The 22,130-nt window shown below is 42.3% G+C and overlaps 1 protein-coding gene across 2 annotated transcripts in view; it reads left to right on the top strand.

Annotated features, from left to right (window-relative positions):
* The window catches only part of LOC101165294 (myocyte-specific enhancer factor 2A), a 44,060-nt gene that overhangs the window by 15,854 nt on the left and 6,076 nt on the right, over window positions 1–22,130 (top strand). The window contains exons 3-8 of one of the 2 annotated variants that reach the window (XM_004067525.5): window positions 3,453–3,644; window positions 9,806–10,009; window positions 17,020–17,154; window positions 17,580–17,778; window positions 19,023–19,070; window positions 20,825–20,988. In XM_004067525.5, coding sequence (XP_004067573.1) covers window positions 3,591–3,644; window positions 9,806–10,009; window positions 17,020–17,154; window positions 17,580–17,778; window positions 19,023–19,070; window positions 20,825–20,988 — 804 coding nt within the window. In that variant the 5' untranslated portion in view covers window positions 3,453–3,590. The remainder of the gene's footprint in view (window positions 1–3,452; window positions 3,645–9,805; window positions 10,010–17,019; window positions 17,155–17,579; window positions 17,779–19,022; window positions 19,071–20,824; window positions 20,989–22,130) is intronic. The other variant, XM_020700728.3, reaches the window with a different exon arrangement.

Raw genomic sequence — 22,130 nt, 5'->3', positions numbered from 1 at the left:
TTATGGGTCACAGGTTTTTTCATGATTGTATTTACAGAATTTTAAAAGGCAGAGTTAAAAGGCAGAGTTATTGTCCGTCTGTTTTATTCATTCGCAGTTGGACAGAAGAAGCTGAAAGAGTTTTCTTCATCCTGAAGACAAATCCAGCTCTGCTTTAGATGGATGGATGGATGGATAAACTTAATTGTCTTTTCAATAAACAGAAATTCATCCTTCAACATGGCAAAACACATTCAAATTAAATTGAATGAATGAAATTTGTAATAAAATTATTCAAATAGCTGGATAACTGCAGCTACATACAGTTTAAAACAAGCGCTATGGGCTGCATAAAGGATTTTGTTGGTAGATGTTTTTGTTTATGGTGATTTCAGCTGAAATGATCAAAATACTTTTCATATAATTTTTGTGTGTGATCCAAAGCACAACAAATAGTTGTTCATCATCCAGCGTGCAGATTAACATTTTTTATTCACAGAAAATGACATTTATTTCTATTTTTATAAAAGGTAAAGTTTGAGTTCCTTGAGTCGGTCCGAAGGCGGCCAAAGTCAAAGCGGCTTTTTCATGAACCTCGTTTTGCGGTTACACCAACGACACGAAGACACAAAGTGGTCCGTGTTTATCACTGACAGTGATAAAACTTTCGCTTTCATCAAGTCAGACGTGGAAATGGGAGTCCGCCAGCATGCACACAGAAATCCAGAGGAATTGGTTTTTATGGATGAGGGGGGAGGTGGGGGGTATTTACGCCTCCTGATGAAGATTAAAGGTCAAATAAAAATACATTACTATTTACTTTTTATACACAAAGCTTCGTGTCGTTTTAATAAATCTAGAAAAGTTCAAATGGTGAAACTGAAAGGATCTAGATACATGTTATGAATGTAAACTTTTTTTTATTTGATGACTAAAAAAGTGCTTTTGGATTCGTGACGGCTCCTTCATGCTGCTGTACTAAAACAAAAACCAATAATTGATTTGACTTTTCAGGATAAACGATTGCAAATGTGCAGCACTTCTTTTGTTTGTTTATTAATTCTGAACGGTGCAAAAGCTCGGCCAGGGATTTTGCATGCCGTCAGTTTTGCATGTTGAAATGACGAAACAGATCTCGCACAAATGCAGGAGGATTTGCATCGCGAGCAATATGCAAAATGTGTTTGTTTGTATCCTTTTTAGTGTGGAAGTTCATCATCAGGAAAAGCAAATTTTAGTTTACTCTTTGCTGTTTCATGCATGGAGTAAAGGCTTACCGAACTACAATAAGTCAGAAACTAAATTTTTTGATTTTGTTACCATTTAAAAAAAAAAAAGTTAAATTTACTAAATTCAATAGCATTTTACCAGAGGTAGAGTAGAATTGGTCAGTAATCACAGTATGCTGCAATTGTTTTAACATTTTTAACTTTTCTGCAAAATAAAAAAAACTGTTAAAAATTGCCCCCAAATTATTCAAATGCCATGAATATTTCTAAAGAAGTCCATCACAGTTTGTAGAGTATTTTAATTCTGTTTAAACATTGTTTTTAATCTATCAGTTGATGCTAAATCTTGTTAGTTTTGTTCCGTTCCTGCATCGATATCGACCAGAGGCGGTCCTGACCGAAACACTGGACTCCCCCAGCCCCCCTTTGGGGCCGCCCACATGTCCATTGGTTTAACTGCCTCTGACATCGACACAAACCTTGCTGTTATTGCCCTTAATGCCCACTTTTCTTACAGTCCCGCCTAGATCATCTTTTGATCTGTTGTCAGACCGTTCCTAGTGGTCTTTTTATCGTGATCATGACGTTTTTTGTCCAAAAGCTGTGTGATTTTTTTAGGGCATAGTTTCTGCATAGTAGCAGGAGTTCATTAGAATTAGCTATCACGCCGTACAGTTTGGAGCCAGATAAACGCTCAGAAAGAGGGAAACAAAGACGTTTATGGATCTATTTGTCTGCAAAGATGCATCAGAATGGGGCAGAGGGCGGGGGGGGGGGGGGGGGTGGCTAGTTTCTACGATCTTTTTCAGACTGCATTTTTTGTCTGCTCCTGATTCCCAATGATTTGAATACGGCTTAATTATTAATATAAAGCTTAACTTCCCAATGTACTTCTTCGATCATCGGAAAAACGAGACGTTAAAGAAACACCCAAACCAGCCTCTGTCATCCCCTAGGCAACCACCAGCCTCTGTCATCCCCTAGGCAACCACTAGACAGCCTGGGTTTTTGATCACAGAGGGGTAGAAAGTTTTTTTTTTTGTTTTTTTTTACCTCCCCTCCCTTAAAATATTTAGCCTTGCCATCAAATCATCCACAGTGCTGAACGTACCAGCCGCTGTGACTCCAAATCCCACATGTCAGAAGTCTCTCTCCACGACGGAGGAAGGTCTGACCTGACCTGACATTTTCCTCTGAGACCTGCTCAGAAGACGGCAAAGCAGGAATTAATTATACATGCAGGGCAAAATGGATGATAGGAAATCTCGGCTTTTAAATAATCGCTTGAATGGAACAAGATCTTAACAAGCTAAGGAGAGCCTCGGGGTGAAAGCAGAAGGGCTTTAGATGCATTTGAAATCAAAAGAGGATTTTATTTTTCTCCCATTCAATTTTATTGATGCGACAGTCTCTCAACTGTATTACGCTTTAAAGAAGATAGAATTCCTGTAAATCAGCAGAAGGGGCCAATAATGTTCATTTGATGGGGAGAAATGCTGGAAATAATCCAGAGAGGGTTGGGATAAACTCAGGCTCCGTCTCACCCGCTGCCTCCTCCCAGGTCAGACCAGATTAGGATCGTGCTAAGGAGCTCAGGGGGGGGCAGAAGCAGTGAGGAGGCAGCGGGGCAGGTGGGCACTTCTGCAGACGAGGAGGAACTCCGGATTGCACTGGCTCCTGCTCTGATGTAACTCTACTGGTCAGACTTTTCTTTAGTTTACGTTGTCTTTCTGAAACTGTCAGAACCCTAAAGCTTTTTGTAGTTGGGTCAAGCTGGAATGTGGGGGCCTTCAGGAGAAATAGGTCAAGTTCAGTTTTTGATCTCTGGTTTGCCTTGAAAGAAACATCTGTGACCCTGAATCGCTGACAGGAGACCTTAGCAGACGCCAGACGATCAGATGGTTTCGGCCAGTTTGCAGGTTTCTGTTCAAATCTGTCGTTTGACGGACAATTTCTTCACGTTGGCAGACTCACGTCAGTGAAAGAGGACAGAATTGAGTTCAGATTATTCCATATTGTTACTAAAATCTTTTTAATGGGCCTACAAACACAAGCAGTTGATGTCAGTGATCGGATACCTTCCAGCTTTTGAAAGAAAACGTTTTATTTGACGATTTCTGGGAAAACACTGTGACGTTTTTCTCAGTTTTCTCTGTATTTGAATACATCAGGCAGTGATTTCTGTGTCGATGCTGATGTATGTGTTAAATAATCACGGAGGGATTTGGTTTCTCTTCGTTTCAGGGCGCCATGGCGAGCTGATGCCAGAGGAGCAGCGGCTGATAGCGGGGAGATGTGTTAAGGATCGTCTCTTCAGCTCTTTTGCTGCCTTGAATCCACTCCAACTCCTTCATCAGCTGTTAGAGAAGCGTGTCTGTGGCGATGGGGAGGAAGAAGATTCAGATCACGCGGATTGTAGACGAGAGGAACCGACAGGTCAGTGTCTCCTCCTCCGAGCGCCTCGTCTTCACCTTTGAGACTCCATTGTTTTAGACTCGTGTTGCGTCTCGCTGGGTTTCGACGGTTGGTTTAGCAAAAGAAGATTTCTCCAGGAAGTTTCCAGAATTTTTGTCGACTCCTTAGTCACACAAGTTCCTGAATTGCAGGAATTTTGATGATCAAATTGAAACTTCTTTTGAAAATCGTGAGTTTTTTTCTCATTCAGTCAGAGTCCTACCCATAATATTCGTCACATTTCTTGTTATTATAGGTCAGGTTAAGCTTAAGATACCAATTTACTGAGATAAAATGACCTTTTTCTTTGAAAATACAACTACTCCGCACGTGTAATAAGAAAATAAATCATGAGTTATCATATATACCGTATTTCCACGACCAGAGGGCGCACCGGGTTAAAGGGCGCGGTCTCAGTTATTGGTCATTTTTCAGTATTTGACACATACAACGGTTGCGGCGGTGGTTAAGGCGCGGGCACGTTAACGCAACATATCTGTAAAACATGCATGCTAGTGCAAAGAACCAGTCTCTGTTTTTTTTGGAGGGAAACCTTTTTTTTAAATTAGTGTTCTCCCTAACTGAGTAACACAAACTAAATGTGGGCTCACACACTCACTTAGCGGAGTGTCTACCCCCTCATTTGGCAAACAGGGGAGCGCGACACACGGGAACTGAGCGCACACACATACACACTCACTGTGGAAAAAAGCAGAGTTGGTTCTCATGCCGTCTTCTACTACTCCTCTGCCCAAGTCCCACAACTACACATTAGGCGCACCGCCTCATAGGGCGCCCCCTACAGTTTGGAGAAAATTTGACTTTTAAGTGCGCCTTATGGTCGTGAAAATACGGTAATGTGTTTACAGAAGTCCTTCTAACCCACTGATAATCTGCCGGTTATCTTGTATATTTTGTGAGGAAAATCTTGTCTTTGTGGTTGGTGTTTTATAAAACTAGATGGTGATTTCTTCGAAACACTGGTGTCCATGGATTACACGAAATCCTCTTCACCTTTGTCATGGTAGGAATAACACGTCAATGTAAGGGTGGGGTCATCTGGACCCCACAAGATGGCACAAGGGATAAACAAATCATTTTAATAATAATAATAATGGATTAGATTTATCCGCGCTTTTCCAGACGCTCAAAGCGCTGCCGACTTGCTGGTTTTGGGCCGTGGCTGTAGGACTCATCTTGCGGGTTTTGGTGTTTGTGGACCGCTGGTTCTGGGGCTGAGCCTCCCTCAGCATGTAGCACTTTCACAGAGCGGCTGCTGTCCTGCTGGACACGTCTGGAGGTTTATTACAGCTCTGCAGAAGTCCGCTGAAGTTCTGCCGAAGAGCCCAGCAGAACATGCCGGTTCCGTTGCCTCTGGAGCGGGTCTCTGCAGACGGCTTCTCCCGGCCTGTTTGGCCGTTCAGAGTTGACCGAGCAGAACCGCTGCACAGGCAGTAATTTGGGCTTGGCTGGGCTCGGACAGCACCCTGTGATTAGCAGGGTGGGTCAGCGTTGGGGACACACAGTGGCCTTCTCTCCTCGTTCAGCCACACTGCTGCCCGCTGGAATCCCGCGCTGTCTGTGTCTCCTCTAAATATACCCCCCCCCCCCCCCCCCCCCCCCCAACAGCACGACAAATACCAGCCTGTCTGGAAGGAAAGGCGCACGCTCTGGAACTAGGGATGTGGCTGGAAAGCAAAAATATCTGGGAAAGTGTTTGTATTTGATGTTTGGTTCAGATAGACACTGCTTCAGCTGTCCGGTGTGGTATTTATAGAGTCACAGACTCTATTTTTGGAAGTTGGTTTGTGGTTTTGTTTCATCTGTCAAACTCACTGACTGTTTTTTAGCTGTTTCTTTTTATTTTTTTTAAAATGATTCTGCAAAATATACAAAAGAGCAGAGAAGCGATTGCAAAGCAGGGAACAGAAAAGGTGGATTTACAGAAACAAATGGTGCTCCTGAAGCTCCGGTCAGCACGACCCACTCTGATGAAAATGATGTTTTTATTATCCTCTTATGGCATTTTCCTGATGATGGAGGACATTTATCAAGAAAAGTGAGCCTGAAGATGCATTTCTGAGAGGGTTTATTAGTTCAAATCGTTGTGAATCAGGGGCAGGCGAAAAAATAAGGAAAAAGATGTGACGCAGAAAATCCGCTGGACGGGCCTGGAGCTCCCAGCTCCGCTCATTTCTGATTCTGATCCACGTATAGATCCGTGTACGTCTTTGTTTTCCTCATCTGAGCTGATCTAAACTATACGGCTGGAAAGCTCCAATATTGCTCACCATTTTTGTTGCAACGGTAATGATAGGTTGGGGGGGTGTGAGGGGCTGTAAGCTAGCTGGAGAGCTCTCAGTTATGGGTGACGGGAAAGGGGGAGCGTGGTTGCTCTATGCCAACATTCCTACCTAAAAGTCAGAGGAGAATAATTAATGAGCTGCTGCCGCTCTGCAAAAACTATGGCTGTGTCCAAATTCCTTCAGTACTCACTATATAGTGCGTTTCCCATTTTTTAGTGCTGTCCAAATCTACAATTCCAAAACAGAGAAATTTCCTCTGCGAAAAACCCGTATGCATCTATGCTCACTAGATTGGCGAATATAGACCACAATGCATTGCGTTTGCGGAACAATTTGTATTTAGATGTAGAGTTTAAATGAGCCATCAACGTTTTCATCTTCAGAACTCAGTGGATTCAAAAATGGTCGTTGCAAAACGCTCACATCAAGTAGATTTTCACTTTGTGAAATCGACGACGTCATATTCGCCGTTTAAAAAAAAAAAAAAAAAGAAAAAGTAGCGAGCATGGTGTCTGAATTGCTTTTAAAATCCAGGGCACTAGATAGTTTTTTAGTAGTTAAGGGTTAGGGTGGTTTTAACACAGCTGTTGTCCTAGAAAACAACTTTTTTTTCTTTTCTTTTTATTCATTCATTCATTTTCTTAACCATTTTATCCCTTTCGGGGTCACGGGGCTGCCGGAGCCTATCCCGGCCACTTGTGGGCGAAGGCAGGGGACACCCTGAACAAGTCGCCAGTTTGTTGCAGGGTAGAATGTCCTCACTCACACACCCATTCACTCCCGCACTCACACCTATGGTCAATTTACAGTTGCCAATTAACCTATGAAGTATGTTTTTGGATGGTGAGAGGAAGCCGGAGACCCCGGAGAGAAACCACGCATGCACGGGGAGAACATGCAAACTCCACACAGTTTTAATTAAGCCTAAAATAATTATATATAAAAGAGCACTGGGGACTCTTTTACAATAGTATTTAGGTTAAAACACTGAAAAAAACAGACTTTTTTTATTAAAAGAACATCTATATAAAAAAACAAGCGTTGGCTTTGAATCTTCTCATTATGCATTTTTATGAGTAGCCTCGTCATTTTTATCATTAAAACATGACTTCTGATGATCTAGTCGTTCTGTGTTTATGTTTTATTTACTGATCAAAATCAACAGCTTTGACAAATGTCAGGAATCTCTGAGGTTAATACAGTCAAATAAGTTTAAATTGTGTCTGTCTGTCGCTCAACTTTTTATTGCTTTATTGTTTTTTACTAAAGTTAGTGCAAAATCCTGGCTGTTGGCCCCTATACAAAGAAATCAGTCAGAGAGTTTTAAAAATGGATTGTTCCTCCATTTCGGCGCTTTAGCATCAGCCTAGCCGTAATATTATGCTGCTCTTAATCTTTGTTTTAGTTTGTTTTTATTTTTTTCTCCATGTGTGCAGCACTTTGGTCCTTCTTGACATGTGATGGAAGGTGCTTCATACATAAAGAAATGATGAGGATGATGATGAAGATGACGATGAATTTTGAAATCCAGCTGCAGTTTCTGATCTCAGCGCCTGTGCAATTTGTCAATTGTTTTTATTTTTACTCTGCCGTTGCGTCTAATTAACTTCTATTATGACTTTATGCTTATCGTGCTGGCTGGATCGAGCAGCTGCTTCAGCCAAACTGCTCCCTGAACAAGAGAGCTGCTGCAGGGAATCCTGCAAAACCCGTGAAATCCTGAACACCTGACGCGCCGAAGGCAAACTCTGGACCGATTCTGCAGAACAGGAGGATGCAGATGATTCACTGCGGGGAGTTTGAGAGCGTGTGATCGGCGGTGTGTGGGCGGACGCTTCCACAGAGTCCATGGAAGTTTTACAGGAACATGCCGGCGTCAGGAATGACTGAGATCTGTGTAATGCTGTGGTGGAGTGACCGCACACGCCATGGGCATTGTTTGATTCCTACAAATCGCCCTCCCTGAATACTTAAAAGCTGAACGTCTTGAACTTGTAATGCTTGAGGGAGGAAGGAGACGTTACTCACATCACAGGTCCCCCTCCCTGTTCATCAGATACTATAGAGCCGTGAGAGAATTTCAAGTCAGACAAAAATAAATGATAATGTCACACACAAGTTTATTCTCAAAATGTCAGAGGAATATTTGACCTTCAATAAAAGTCAAAAAGCCGCTGATTCTTCATGTTGCTTTGAAAAACTGTCAAGCGACTGAACGGATTGCACTTTATTTCTAAGTTTTATTTCTGATAAAATTCTGTATTTTATGGTCTAAAATGAGTCCTGTTTGGTTGTGAAAAGGTGTTTTCACATATTTCAGCTCAACATAAATCAGTGGTCATTCCCTCCTCTATCACTGCTCTGCCCTCTCTGCAATCAACTATATCAAAAGCTGCATTTCCGAGACACAGACAAGCAAAACTTGATCGAACAAAACTTAGATTCACAGCAGATATGCATTCAGATTTCTGCCTTGGCGCCCATCATCATCCGTCAAAGGACACGTCGGCGTCTTCTTCAGGCCGTGGAGCGGGGAGCGGATGAAACCATTTTGGGAAATGCCGTTTGGTGATTTTCACAGGAGCTGTGGATCCAACATTTCCACATGACACGCCCAACTTTTGATGAGCTGTGTGACGCTGTGGGACCTCTGGTGGCGCCCGCCATTCAGCGCCCAAGTTCGCCAATGATGTCTGGTTGTTGGTTGCTGACTCGTTTCTCCTCCTCCTCCAAGTGCGAAAACGTTTTCGATAAAGTTTTTTCTAAATTGATGAGTTTCTTTTAGTCTAATTTGTTATCGGACATGCAATGTGCGCAATTTCACAGTCAATGGAAACGCAGCTGTTGAGACCTGTTAAACCTCCCTTTTATTTGACCCTGCTTACCATTCTGATCCTGATCCTGATCCCGCCAAGTCTCTTCCTGAAGGACTTCCTTCCCTTCCAGTTCTTCCTGAAAGCTGTGACCAGCCTCAGGATCCAGTCAACTCTGCCCCTTTAGTGAGGATTTTCCTGACCCGTTCCTTCCCACCCAACTTCTATTCATTGCCACTTTTATCAGAATAAACCTGTTCTCTTCCTATTTGGGGTCTCCTTTCTCTAACTCTCACAGCAAAGGTCAAATCTCCTACAGCAGAAGCGACTTGGATGGCTGAAACGTTTCAATAAAAGAAGGCTTTGGCCGAATACGAATTCTCCCCCCCAGGCGGAAAGTTATGGGAAAGTAGTGTCTTCAAGTTCAGACAACACTAAGCATAGATGACATCATCAATAGTTGTCAACGCTCGGAAAATACATAACAAGATCAGTCTTACATTTAAATGTAAACTCCTGTGCTTTTGGTTGATCTTGAACCCTTTTACAGATGAACTGTTAAAAAATATGAACACCCTAACAAATCAGCACTGGGCCTACACCTGAACTCTAATCCAAAACTGCTAGATCCAGTCTAAATCCCCGACCCCAATACACTTTAAAGATGTGAATCGATTTGGCTTAAACAGGACAAAAAAGATTTTCTGAAAGATGTTGACGTTGTCTTGAAGTTGAATCTTGGTATAGACTTAAAGCCCAAATCCCCCACCCTTCCATTTGTTGGGACTTTGGAGCTTTGATGGTGTTCAAACTTGTATTTAGTCCAGTGGTTTAGACTGGATGGTTGTGGAGGTGTAGTCCCAGTCCTGATGTGTTAGGGTGTTCATATTTAACACTTCATTGGTAAAAGGGTTCAAGATCAACCAAAACAGTCTCCGGTATCATTTGCTTTATAGAATTCATTCTGGTGAAAAAATAAAAAAGGTTTAGCAGGTGGTCAAACATTTTTCTTTGCTTTTTGCAGGTGACCTTCATGAAGAGGAAGTTCGGCCTGATGAAGAAGGCGTACGAGCTGAGCGTGCTGTGCGACTGTGAAATCGCTCTCATCATCTTCAACGGCTCCAACAAGCTGTTCCAGTACGCCAGTACGGACATGGACAAGGTGCTGCTGAAGTACACCGAGTACAACGAGCCGCACGAGAGCCGGACCAACTCTGACATCGTAGAGGTGAGACCGCGAGGCGGCTGCGCCGGCTTTGACGTGGAAAACATCACCGAAACCCGCATTCCTGTCGGCGGAAGTCATTTGTGTGTCACGGGGAAGGAAGTAAGGAGCTTGTTTTAACTATGGTGATTTCCTAGAAAGCAGAAGTGGTGTCTCTTCATGCAGCGTAAAGATGTGAACTACACTGACCGCTAGACTGAAACCCCCACACTAACAAAACTAACCAAACAAAAAACCTAAATTTGGAAACAGAAGAAGACTTCAAAATAAAAACCAGCAGTCTTTACTCCAAGTATGGATTTACTGTGACCGTTGCACCCACAGACAAAGAATAATAATGCAGAATAATGTTTTTTTTTTACCATCCCTCCTTAAGTTGGCCCCTTTTTTTTTGTTCTTCCACTTTGACGGTAATGGGTTAAGAGAAAATTCACATTTTTATGCTTCCTACATGAACTCTAGTGTGTAAATAATGTTTAAAGTAGTTGCAGATACTGTACAGAGGGTGTAATAAACGTATTATCTGACATTAAAGCGGTCCACGGGACCACTGCTATGACTAACTTCTTCTGCTGGATGTCAGATCTTCAGCATTCCCAAACAAATCTTTACCCTCACACAAAAAAAGGAAAAACATCAGCTACAACTGCCAAACTGAATAGCTGAGGTTCAGGCTGTTAGATGAGTGTCATTAAAAAGCCTGCGTCGCCGCTAAAGAGTCTGCCTCCAGAAACCACAAGCAGACACCTGTGTCAGCGCTGCCATCATGCAGGCTTCATTTGTTTATGTCCACAGACGGGAGGAGGGCAGACCGGACGGCTGCCATGCACCCTGTTTGCATGTTGGTCTGTCCGCCGGCAACATGAGAGCGCTCGGTTTGAATATGTTTGTGGAGCCAAAGCCCCGGCTCCAACAGACACTTCAGGAGGCATCTCACCTTTTGTGTTGTTGTTGATTGATCATATTACTGTTGGAGCTAAATATCCCGATATAAACCAAATAACTATATTTGTCAAATTTAGACAAACGTGAAATCATCAGCAGGTTGTTTAATTTACAGTTTGATCTTCTCCACGGTTACTCACATCATGACCACAAACATAAATATAGTTTATTGGAATTATTTGTGAAAGGCCGACACAAAGTGGGACACAATTGGGGAAGTAGAAAGAAAATTATGCTAGAGTTGTTTGTTATTTTTTTTATCAGCCCTCTTTTCTCTGACTGCATCCAATTGACTTCAGAAGTTGCCTGATGATTGATGACTGATCAAATGTTGAATTTAGTGGCTACATAGAGTCCACTTGTGTGTCATTTCACCTCGGTACAAATGAAGCTGTTTTGTGACGGTCTCTGTGGTTTGTCAAGAGAAAAGTGGGGAGAAAACAGCATCATGGAGTCCAAGAAACACACCAGACCAGGTCAGGGCTAAAGTCGTGGAGCTTCGAACATCTCATGAACTACTGTTCAGTCCATCATCCGCAAATGCAAAGAGTATGGCACGACTGCAAACCTTCCTAGACACGGCCGTCCACCTAAACTAAGTAGAGCACCGGTCAGAGATGCAGCCAAGAGGCCCGTGGTGACTCAGGTGAGGGAATCTGTCCAGAGGACAACAATCAGTCATGCACTGCACAAATCTCGACTTTACAGAGGAGTGGCAAGAAGAAAGCCATTGTTTGCAGTGTGCCATAAGCCATGTGAGTGACCCGGCAAACGTGGAAGAAGGTGCTCCGGTCAGATGAGACCGAAATTGAACATTTTGGCCTGAATGCAAAGCGCTATGTGTGGCGGAGGTACAGGCAACCTGGTTGGTTGGTTTAAATTATTCATTTATTATGAAAACTATGCCCAAACCATCAGCCTACCACTACCGTGTTTGACTGCTTTTCTCTTTTTGAAATGCAGTTTTAGTTTGACTTGTACATCTTCTGAAAAAATTCATCTTTTGTCTCATGAGTCCACAGAATGTTTGGCTGAAAGTTTGGATGATAATCCAGAATATTTGGTTCAATGTGAGACGAGTCTTTGTGTTGGTTTTCTACTTGAACTTTCACTTTTTTCATTTCCTGAAGCTTTTGGTCCAGTGAGGCGTCCCCCTCTTTCCATCTTCTTCTTTTTCTTTTTTGACTTCCTGGATGAGACACCATTTTCATAAAAACATTATAATTTGCAACGATGCTTTTCTCTGTACCACCTAAAGCAGCCAAAGCCGCTCTCGTCTGAACCGTTGCTCTAACCTGAAACAAACGACACCTCGCCATCTAAAACGGCTCCAAAAAAGCAGACCGCTCAGCGCGTCCTGCTGACACCGATGACTTCTGTCGTAACACCGAGAAAAGCTTTTGCCCCGCCGAGTTGGGTAACAGCACCAACAGAGCACGCAGGTCAGGAGCAGCGATCTCAGCCGGCCAGTCAGATGTTTGGAGGCCGTTGCTGCTTTTGTGTTACTGGTTGGGCATCTGTTCTCCATTTCCGCAAAGCAAACGCTTAAAGGCCCGTACACACCGGGACGAATATTCGCCAGGCGTTATTCGCCAGCGTTTTTCGCCACGTTTTTTGTGTTCACACCCAGGCGATTTTCGCTGACGATGAGTGGAGTGAACATGCAATTTCATTCCCTGACATTAGATGGCGCTTAATGTAAAACAGAAATACTCCTGTACACAAGGTGGCGCTGCGCAACTTTACGCTTCTGAAAGTCGCTTTTCACTCAGAAGAAGAGAGCAAGTATTTACACGCTTGTCAGAATCAAACAAAGAAAACATGAATATTTCAAGCACCAGTAGCTCCAACTGGTGCTTGGTTCGGGGATATTTTAGAATGTCCGTCATTATTGCTTCAGGGCTGTGTGTAGACGCTAATTGGCGTCTATCTTCTTCGCTGGTATGTGTGCTCAGCAAGGCAGTTTTGTGTTTGAGCGCCCCCAAGTTGTGTTTTACTGTAACTTCAGAAGCTCCAGACACGTGAGCAAAAGCGCCATTCTCATTGGTCGAGTAGATTTCGACGCGACGCGTCGAAAAAAAAAAACGAACCCGAGGCGTTTTTTTTTTTTGACGCTTTAACGCCTGGCGTTTTTTCGCGTCGGTGTGCACACTCTCATTGGTGCCCTTTGTTTAGTCACGAGGCGTTAAACGTCGGCGAAAATCGCCGGCGAAATTCGTCCCGGTGTGAACAGGCCTTAAACCTGGCTTTATCACAAATCCCAGTTCACACAAAATCCCACAATCCTGTGTTTTTATACTAAATTATACCGTGGTCCAAGTGAATACTCGACTCTGATTGGCTGCAGGGTGTCCATTAAAAAGTGATCCAATCATTGCGCTGGCCTAAACGCCAGTCGGTAGCTGGAACAACAGACATTTGGAACATCGACGTTGTTTCACAGTTGATCCCAACGGTCAGACACTAGAACAGATGTCCGTCCTTCGGATGTCTTTATGACACAACAGGATCCCAATTTACCATCAACGGCAATGTCCACTTTATTTTGAAAGAGTTCCCTGTCTTTCTTTCTTTCTGTCTTGCTTACCTATTTAATTAATAAAGAGGGAATACACGTTTTTAAATAATTGTGTTATTCATTTTTTTATTGTGGTATTTATATCAACAGGGTACATTAAGGAACATTTCTGGTAATTTGTGTTGGCTGCTAATTGGTTGTATGCTATAAAGTATTCAACTCATTGTTTTCCTGTTTTTCTTTCTTTATTATAGTATTTTCTGCCTTTTTTTGCCGTTTCTACAATTTTTTGGCTTTTTTAACCATTCAAGTATTCAAATGTTCAGCTCTTTCAGCTTTTTCCAGCTGTGACTTTTGGTCCTTCAAATCCTAGAACTTTTCAAGATATTCCAGGATTTCCAGGATTTCTGCCTCCATTGAAATACATGGGGGATCCTTGGTGCAGAGGCTCGCTGGTTTGATACCCAGCGTTTGCATTTTTCACAAAAATATATTTTTTGTTAATGTGCCGTTTTCACTTTATTTATAACTTTGATCATTTATTTATTTTTGCCAATTATTACCCTTTAAGTTTCATTTTCATTCAGCTATCTAGCATTCATCCCAGCAATTTCTTCTGGAAATGCAGCTCCTTCTCATTTTCAAATGTTGTTCCTGGGCAAGTTGAGGGTTTGCCTCAACAAAAACACAAAAATAATTGACAATAATAATGACTAATAATAGAAAGTTTAGTAAGAGTGTGAGGGTTAAAATAGAGTGGTCTCTACACAATTCAACACAAAAAGTTACATGTTGATAAATTATCATTTTTTCCAAATCCACTTATACTATGATATAAGGTATATAAGCCATTTCATTACAGTCAAAATGTGATTTGCATCCAACACTTATATACAATATTTACATTTGCAAGTTCATGTTTGAGTGACAGAAATAGTTAAAACACATGTAAAGATCAGTTAACGGTGGATATTTCTTCAATCAAAGCGATCTAGGAAACTACCGGCAGACTTTGTCTTCTTTGAAACAAACTTTAGCTTCATCATATGGACAAAAAATGAGCAAGAAGAAGGGAATGATGCTTAAGTTTAGCACATAAACCACCAACTTTCCTCACACACCAGCCGCAGCAGAGCGAGCTGCAGGCTCTGTGGCCGTTGCCACGACAACGCATTACACCGCATATTAAAAAGTCCGCTTAGGACGATTTCAGTTAGGCCTGCGCTCTAAATCGCAAATTTATCGATATCGCGATATCCAGCCGTGCAACATAAACTTTGTGAAAATTCCGATAAATGTTGACCATAAATGTGCTAAAACAATCTTATGGTAGCTTGAAGTATCTGTCCAATCAAATAAATGCATTTATGTGTTTGATCAATTTTGATCTTAGATGCTCCGCCTCCTATGTAGATGAGGGTCATTTGGAGTGTAACTTAAGTTATGTTGACTTTTATTTAAATGAAACTGTTGCAGTGAAATGGAAATGATGTTTTGCTGTTTCTTCATGTATCGCAAGTTATACTGTCATTGTAATATTGATCACTAATATCGCCCCTCTAATCGCAATTTAAATGTTAAAAAACCCAAAAGATTGAAGCACTAATAGTTGGATTGATATTTATTTCTATCACCATGGTAGAAGCGGAATAATCCCCTTTGTTGTGTCCGTTATCAGAAGCGTCTGTCCTTCGCGTTATCTATTAATTTCTAATAATCCACACTTTATCCCTCACTTGAAATCCTTTCCTGCAGATTCTTGGCCGAAGCTCAAGCTGGCCTTTCTGTCTTCAGTATTTCAGGGTTAAAATATAACTTTTGCAGCTTAAGACAATCGAGCAAAGATCACAGATGAGCTCACCGTAGATCAGAACATGTTAATGGTGCCAAATACTTGTTTCTGAACTGAAAATGTTGGATTGCTAGCATGATCCTGTTTTTCTTTGTCCTTTTGTGATCAGAGCGTGACCTTTGGCCGTTTGGAACGGCTTTTCCACCACTTTACTGAAAACAAACGGACATGTGTGCGACACTTTTCACCTCGTCGTTTCTTTACAGTTTTATATTGGTCGTAAAAAAAAGTCCCACAAAAGAAGGAGACAGACGGGATCAGAGAAAGAGGGAGACGCTCTAGTGCTCTCCGTTTCAGATGGAGGTTTACAGGACAGCAGAAATGAGCAGAGCGTGTCTGAAGCGTGGCATGTGAAGTGGTCACTGCGGTGAAAATAGACTTGTTAGAGTGTTTAAAGCTTGGAGTAACTACTAGTGTCTGGGAATGCAGAGGACATGTGGACAGTCAGGAAGTGCAGAGATGTGGATGCCAGAGGGATGAGCGTCTGACTCAACGAGATGTTTGTCTTTAAGACAATGTGGGGGGGTTATCGCAAAGATGTAGAGATTGACTTTCTCCCCAACTTTGCAATCATGAATGCTCACTGTTTTAAGCAATTTTCCCGGGATGTTCTTCTTCTTTGAAACCTCCTAGATGGGTCCTCGTTGCTTAGTTGGAGTCATTTTAATTTTTATATATCCCACAATGGGGAAATTCTTCTCCGCATTTGACCCCATCCCCTGGGGGGAACGGTGAGCGCTCGGGGGGCGACAGCTGGCTGGAGAGAGCGGGAATCGATCCAGCCAGTCATATTCTTTCACTGCTCACCACATAGTGCACCATATAGGGCGTTACCCATTTTGTAGTGCTGCCTGAATCTACAATTCCAAAATTCAGTGCCCCAGAAATTTCCCAGAAGTCTCTGCGAAAAACCAGTGTGCATTGATGCTCACTAGATCGGCAAATATAGACCACAATGCTTTGCATTCTAACAATTTTTCATGTGAAAAAGATGTATTTTAATGTATTTTTTTAATAAACCATCAAAGTTTTAATCTTCAGAAGACAGTGTACTTATATATAAGCGTTGAACAACACTTTTAACTTTGTGAAATCAATGACGTCATATCCGCCATTTAAAAAACAAAAAAAAGTAGTGAGCATGGTGTCCGAATTGGTTTTAAAATCCAGGAAATTACATAGTTCCACTCTATAGAGTGTTCTAGTAGTTAGGGGTTAGGGTGGGAATTCGGACAGAGCCTACAATTCCAAAATCCAGCGCCCTAGAAATTTCCCAGAAGTCTCTGCTACAAAACCAGTGTGCATCGATGCTCACTGGATTGGCGAATATAGACAACAATGTATTGCATTTGAATAATTGTTGCAAAGGAAATGTATTTTTTTAATAAACCATCAACGTTTTCGTCTTCAGAGCACAGTGGATTCATTAATGGTTCGTAAAATTGATGATGTCATATTCGTTGTTTAAAAAATAAAGAAAAAGTAGTGAGCACGGTGTTTTAAAATCCAGGGCCCTAAATAGTCCCGCACTCTTTAGCTTTTGTGTCGTTTGGGAATATGGTGGGAATTTTGACACAGTGTGGACAACTGTGGTCCTCTGGACTCCAGGAATGTTTTTTTGCTGAAACTTGTCTGACTCGGAGAAGCCGGTAACCACACATAAACCAGTTTTCTTGCTCTGCCCGCTTTCCTCCGCAGGCTCTGAACAAGAAGGAGCATCGGGGCTGCGAAAGCCCAGACGGAGAGGCCTCGTACGTCCTCACCCCCACCACGGAGGAGAAATACAAAAAGATCAACGAGGAGTTTGACAACATGATGAAGAGTCATAAAATTGTGAGTTCCTAAAGTTTTCATCTGTCGTTTTGACAAAAAGGGCTCCACAACTCCATGCAGGTTCCGGCGGCTTTAAGCTCAAATCATCGCGCCTTTTATCCCTTGTGCTATCTTGTGGGGTCCAGATGACCCCACCCTCACATTGACGTGTTCTCCCTACCACAACAAAGGTGGATAAAGGTGGAAAGATTTCATGTAATCCATGGACACCAGTGAAGATCACAAATCATTGAAGAAAAAAGGTTCAGCGCACTGTCTAGTGGGGTCCAGATGGTCATCTGGACCCCACTAGACAGTACGCTGAACAAGCCGATAAAAACACGTTTCCTTGGACGGAGACGAAATGTCATCTGGGAGACGGTTTCCCAACTCGTAGACTGATCCGGAGAGATCTAATCCCTGTGCTTTTGCCAATTCCCCTCCAGTCGGCGGGTCAGCCGCCGCCGCCGCAGCACTTCCTGCATGCCTCCCCTGGTGGTGCGGCTTACTGTCCAGGAGGAGGAGGAGCCACTTCGCAGGCTCTGGCGGCGGCCACGGCGGTCCTGGCCGACAGCGGGATCCTGGCGCTGCCTCCCCACAGAAACATAAACCCTTCACACAGACCCGCCAGCGCTGGACACACAGGTGTGTGTTTGTGTGATCCTTAATCCAACTTTTTAGGAACCGTGACGAAAAATGAAACGTTGACAGAAAAAATGGCCATCAGAGTTCACCTGTTCTTCATGTGGTCTCTCTCTGAATTTAATTCTGGCGACCCTTTGAATGTAAACGCGCCACTTTATGAACATCTGTTTAAGTGAATAAAGGTCGACAAATGATCATGACTGCTCTGTGTGCCACCTGGTACTGTGAGCATCTTCAGTTTAATTCCTTCAGGTGGGCTTAAAATCCTCTTCATAGATGTTGGAACAAGAAACAAAGCTTGAAAGGCGAAGAACGTAAAGAAGACATCAAAGTGACATTAGCCCGAGTGACTTTTTCCTCAGGTGTACACCTGTCAGACCGAGTTCAGGTAAAAATCTTGCAGAAGAAGTCACGGAAAAATAACTTACGTAGTCCTCGTCTTTTATTAATGTGCAGCATCTTCGTTCATTTCTTTGATTTGACTTCTTATAGGAATTAATTAATGAGGAGTTGCCGGTCTGCAGGGAAAAAAAGAAAGCACAGCCTACCTTTTTTTTTTTTTACATTCTATTTATAAGGAAGTTTAATTTTTGGAAAACGACTGGATTCTCTCCACCTCATTCTTGACTGATGTCCAAAATCGAAACCCTCAAACTAGCAAGGTTCACAAAAAACAATGTTTTTTTTACAGAGAGGAAACAAAAGAAGAGCTTTTGACTTCATAACAAAAGGAAGCTGCATTGAACAGACAAAAACCAGGAGTCTCAATGCAACAATTGCTCTCACAGACCATAATATTAATAAAGAATATTTAGCACGCGGCTGTCTAATAAGGCTGCTAATAAAGTTGCTTAAACGGTGGATTCACTTTTAAGAACCCATTTTATTTATTTTCTTGTTTTTATCCGTCGCACTTTGAAAGCCTGACGAGGCTGAAGTTGGCGTCTGATTTTTTCACCTTGACAGTTATGGGTTGAGAGAAAATCTAGATCATATTTGAATGGTTCCTGCATGAAGTCTAGAGTGCAATTAAAGTTTAAAGCTGCAGATATTTTACAGAAGCTAAAGGTAAACTTTACCCTTAAAAGTTAAGGAAACTGGAGGCTTAAAGAAAAGTAAAGGGCACTGAACGCTCACCTCAGCCTCTTCCAGGCCGGTCCATGAGAATATTTCTGGACTTTGGGGTTCACTGCTGTAAATAAAGCCTTTAGAAGACCTAAAAAGGTGTGTGTCTGTGTCTTCAGGAGGTCTGCAGGAGAACTCTGATCTGGTTCAGCAAAACGGATCTGGAGGTATGCATGTTGTTTTCATTCTTTGATGTGGATGCAGAAACAAAAACACGGCTGCTTTCATGAAGCGAAAGGATCCTGGATCAGCAGCGTCAAAGAAAAACTCATCAAAGAGAGGAAATTTGAACATTTTCTGATTATTAATTAGATCACAGTTTCTATGTTTTTAAATGAAGTTCATTAAGTTAATGTGCACCTTATGATGTTCACATTGGACAAGCAGGGAGGGGCTTCTTCTTCTTTCTTTTTTTTTTCTACAGTTTACTAGTGCATGTAAGCCCCTACAGTCGGAAGCGGCAGAGGTCTCGCAGATCTCGCACCAGACTTTTTTTTATTACATTTTTTTTTACATTTCGATTCCAACATTTGGTCTGCACTTGCATGAATAAAAAATCCATGCGTCACTACCAAATCCAAGTCCCTGATTAGTACGGAGTGGTTTTGGTGCCATTATTCCAATCGCACCAAGCACTGACTTGAACGTAAAATGTTACAAATTATTATTTTAAAAAATTCTCATAATATAAAAAATAATTTTGCACTTGAAACTCAAAAATACATGCCAGCCAATCACAGACATGTGACCTTCGTGTCCGTGTCTGTGATTGGCCGGTTTGTAACGCATTCCTCTGCTCTGTTTCCAGCACAGAAGAGAGAGAAAATAGTTTGGATTGCGCGTCTTTTTGAGGTTCAAGTGCAAAACGATTTGATGTTTGAGCACAGAGAGTTTTAAGCTTAAAACAGTGACTGTTGCGTTTGGAATGATGGCACCAAAATCCTTCCAAAGATCAGTTAAAGCTGGTTTAACTTTCATCATGAGTTCAACGGCTGCACGTTTTGTATGGAGAGCCCGAAAACGGTCGTAAAAAAGTTTAACGCAGAAGCCCGGCATGTGCATTTACGCGCGTCTACATAACGTGAGTTACGAAGTGAGCGTAGCTAGAGGCTAATGTCTCACATCACCACATTTGTGAGAAATGTTGGAACTGATGTTTATTTCTATGGATGCTAAGCTAAATGCCCGTTTGGTGTAGTCTGTTTAGTTAAAGTTTAGTGTTATCCTATTGAATTCTATGCATTTATGATCCTTTTTGATTGTATGTTTACCTCACAATTACCGGTACGAAGCCCTCTGAGACGACTGTAGTTGGGAATTTGGGCTAGATAAATAAAATTGTTTAACGAAGCAGTAATTTGATAGGAAATAGACAGATTGGATGCATCAAATGGTGTCGTTTTAGTTGAGATTACTGCTAAAACGTTCAAATATCTTAATCCAAATTTCTTAAACTTTAATTAGAGTAACACATTCACAGGTTACTAAACAACCAAGACACTAAATGTGTTTTCAGTTAGATATTTTTTAAAATATCGTCACAAAGAATTACAAATAAACAGAGGAGTGTTTCCTGGTGCCTTCATAAAAATATCCTTTTCAGATTTAAAGGATCTTTATCCTCTAGAGCTGATGGTAAATGTTTCTGTCCGTATGTTTACGGTACCTGTCCCTGTCTATCCTGTCATCTTTGGGTCTGTCTGACACCGTTATGTAATGACAGGTGGGTGGGCAGCATGAATTATTCAACATTTACTCCTGTATGATTTATAGGCTCCCTGTCTCGGCTCTGCTGTCAGAACTCCTTGATGGACAGGCGGATCTGTTGGATCTAAACGCTTTTTCTTTGTGATTCTGACGTCGCCGCTCTGCGAACAGAAATCCTGACCCGCTTCTCCCGTTTCCTCTTTTCTGTGTGCAGTGAATGGCTTTGTGGGTTCCTGCGGTGGAAGCGGTTTGGGTAAAGTCGCTGCACCAAAATCGCCTCCTCCTCCTCCTCCTCCTCCTCAGGGGAACAGTCTGGTCCTCAGCGGCCGCAAAGCCGACCTTCGAGTGGTCATCCCTCACTCCAAAGCAGCCATGTTGGTATGTGTCCCGTTTTGGGATCGGAGAAAAGTCTTTTTTTTTCTTCTTAAAGTCCCACTCCGAGCATCTTTTGATGTCTTTTCAAAGTGTTCCCAGTGGTCTTTTAAATATGGTTATGCTGTTTTTAAATAAAAAAAAACTGTAGTTTTTTTTTAGAAATTCACCTGAGTTGTGTAGAGCAACCCCGCCCCCCTTCCTCTTCCCGTTGCTGAGAGGTGCGAGCTTGTGGCCCGCCCATCGTGTTTTCTACGCTCTTTTTTTTTTTTCCTTAAACAACATTTTTGCATCTCCTCATCAATTTGAATCAAGAAATACTCAGAGATGCGATTTTAAGATGAATTTCTCTAAATATGTACTTCAGCATGAAAAAAATGCCACAAGAACACGTTAAAAACACCAAAATCATCAGATTAGGTCTTTAAAACCTCACTTACTGTAAAGGCTGATTAAACAGACTGTGACAGAACATCACAGTCTAACAGTTTAAAGCTCACTTCAACAGCAGAAGTGACTTTTTTTTTCATATCCTGTTTTTGTCAGAGGTCAGGAATCGTGTCCAGGTTTTTTTTTTTTTTTTTTCAATCTTAACAATCGGAAGAGCTTCCCAAAACGATCAGGGGTCCAAAGAGGGGAGGGCAGGGTGTCAAAAGAGCGTTAAATTCCTGCTTTATGGACTTGCTCTGGCGTGAAGCTGTGATGTTAAACCAAACAGAACCAGCGGCGTCTCCGCCCCGCTTGAGGGAGCAGGAGGTCCCGGGCTGCTCAGACGGCTGCTCCGCGGTTCCATCGCCCCGAAAACTGCCCTTCACCTCTTTTTCTGGGCAAAAACAGCTTCACCACACACCAGGGGAAGACGTGGGTCGACCCGTAATCACAGGGCGGGTCGGCTCAGCATTAGGTGATGAACAGATGAACACAGTGTTCAGGGAACCCCACAGGGACGGCTTTGATAACATGTTAGCCTCAGACATGTACCGGTGGTTTAAGCCTCCGTATGTGTGTGTTTTTGTGTGTCAGTGCTGACATTGTGAGGCTTTAATATGTCGTTGAAGCTCCTCGGTCATCCAGACCGTCCGTTCTTCCTCTCTCTGCTCATCCAAGCCTCCTCTTCCGTTCAAATCCACGTTATTTTTTGGGCCGAG

This window comes from Oryzias latipes, chromosome 3 (assembly GCF_053564925.1).
Source record: "Oryzias latipes strain Hd-rR chromosome 3, Olatipes_Hd-rR_3.1".
In the NCBI taxonomy this organism is placed as follows: Eukaryota; Metazoa; Chordata; class Actinopteri; order Beloniformes; family Adrianichthyidae; genus Oryzias; species Oryzias latipes.
The sequence above is the reverse complement of the archived record's forward strand: the minus strand, read 5'-3'. Positions and strand labels throughout refer to the sequence as shown.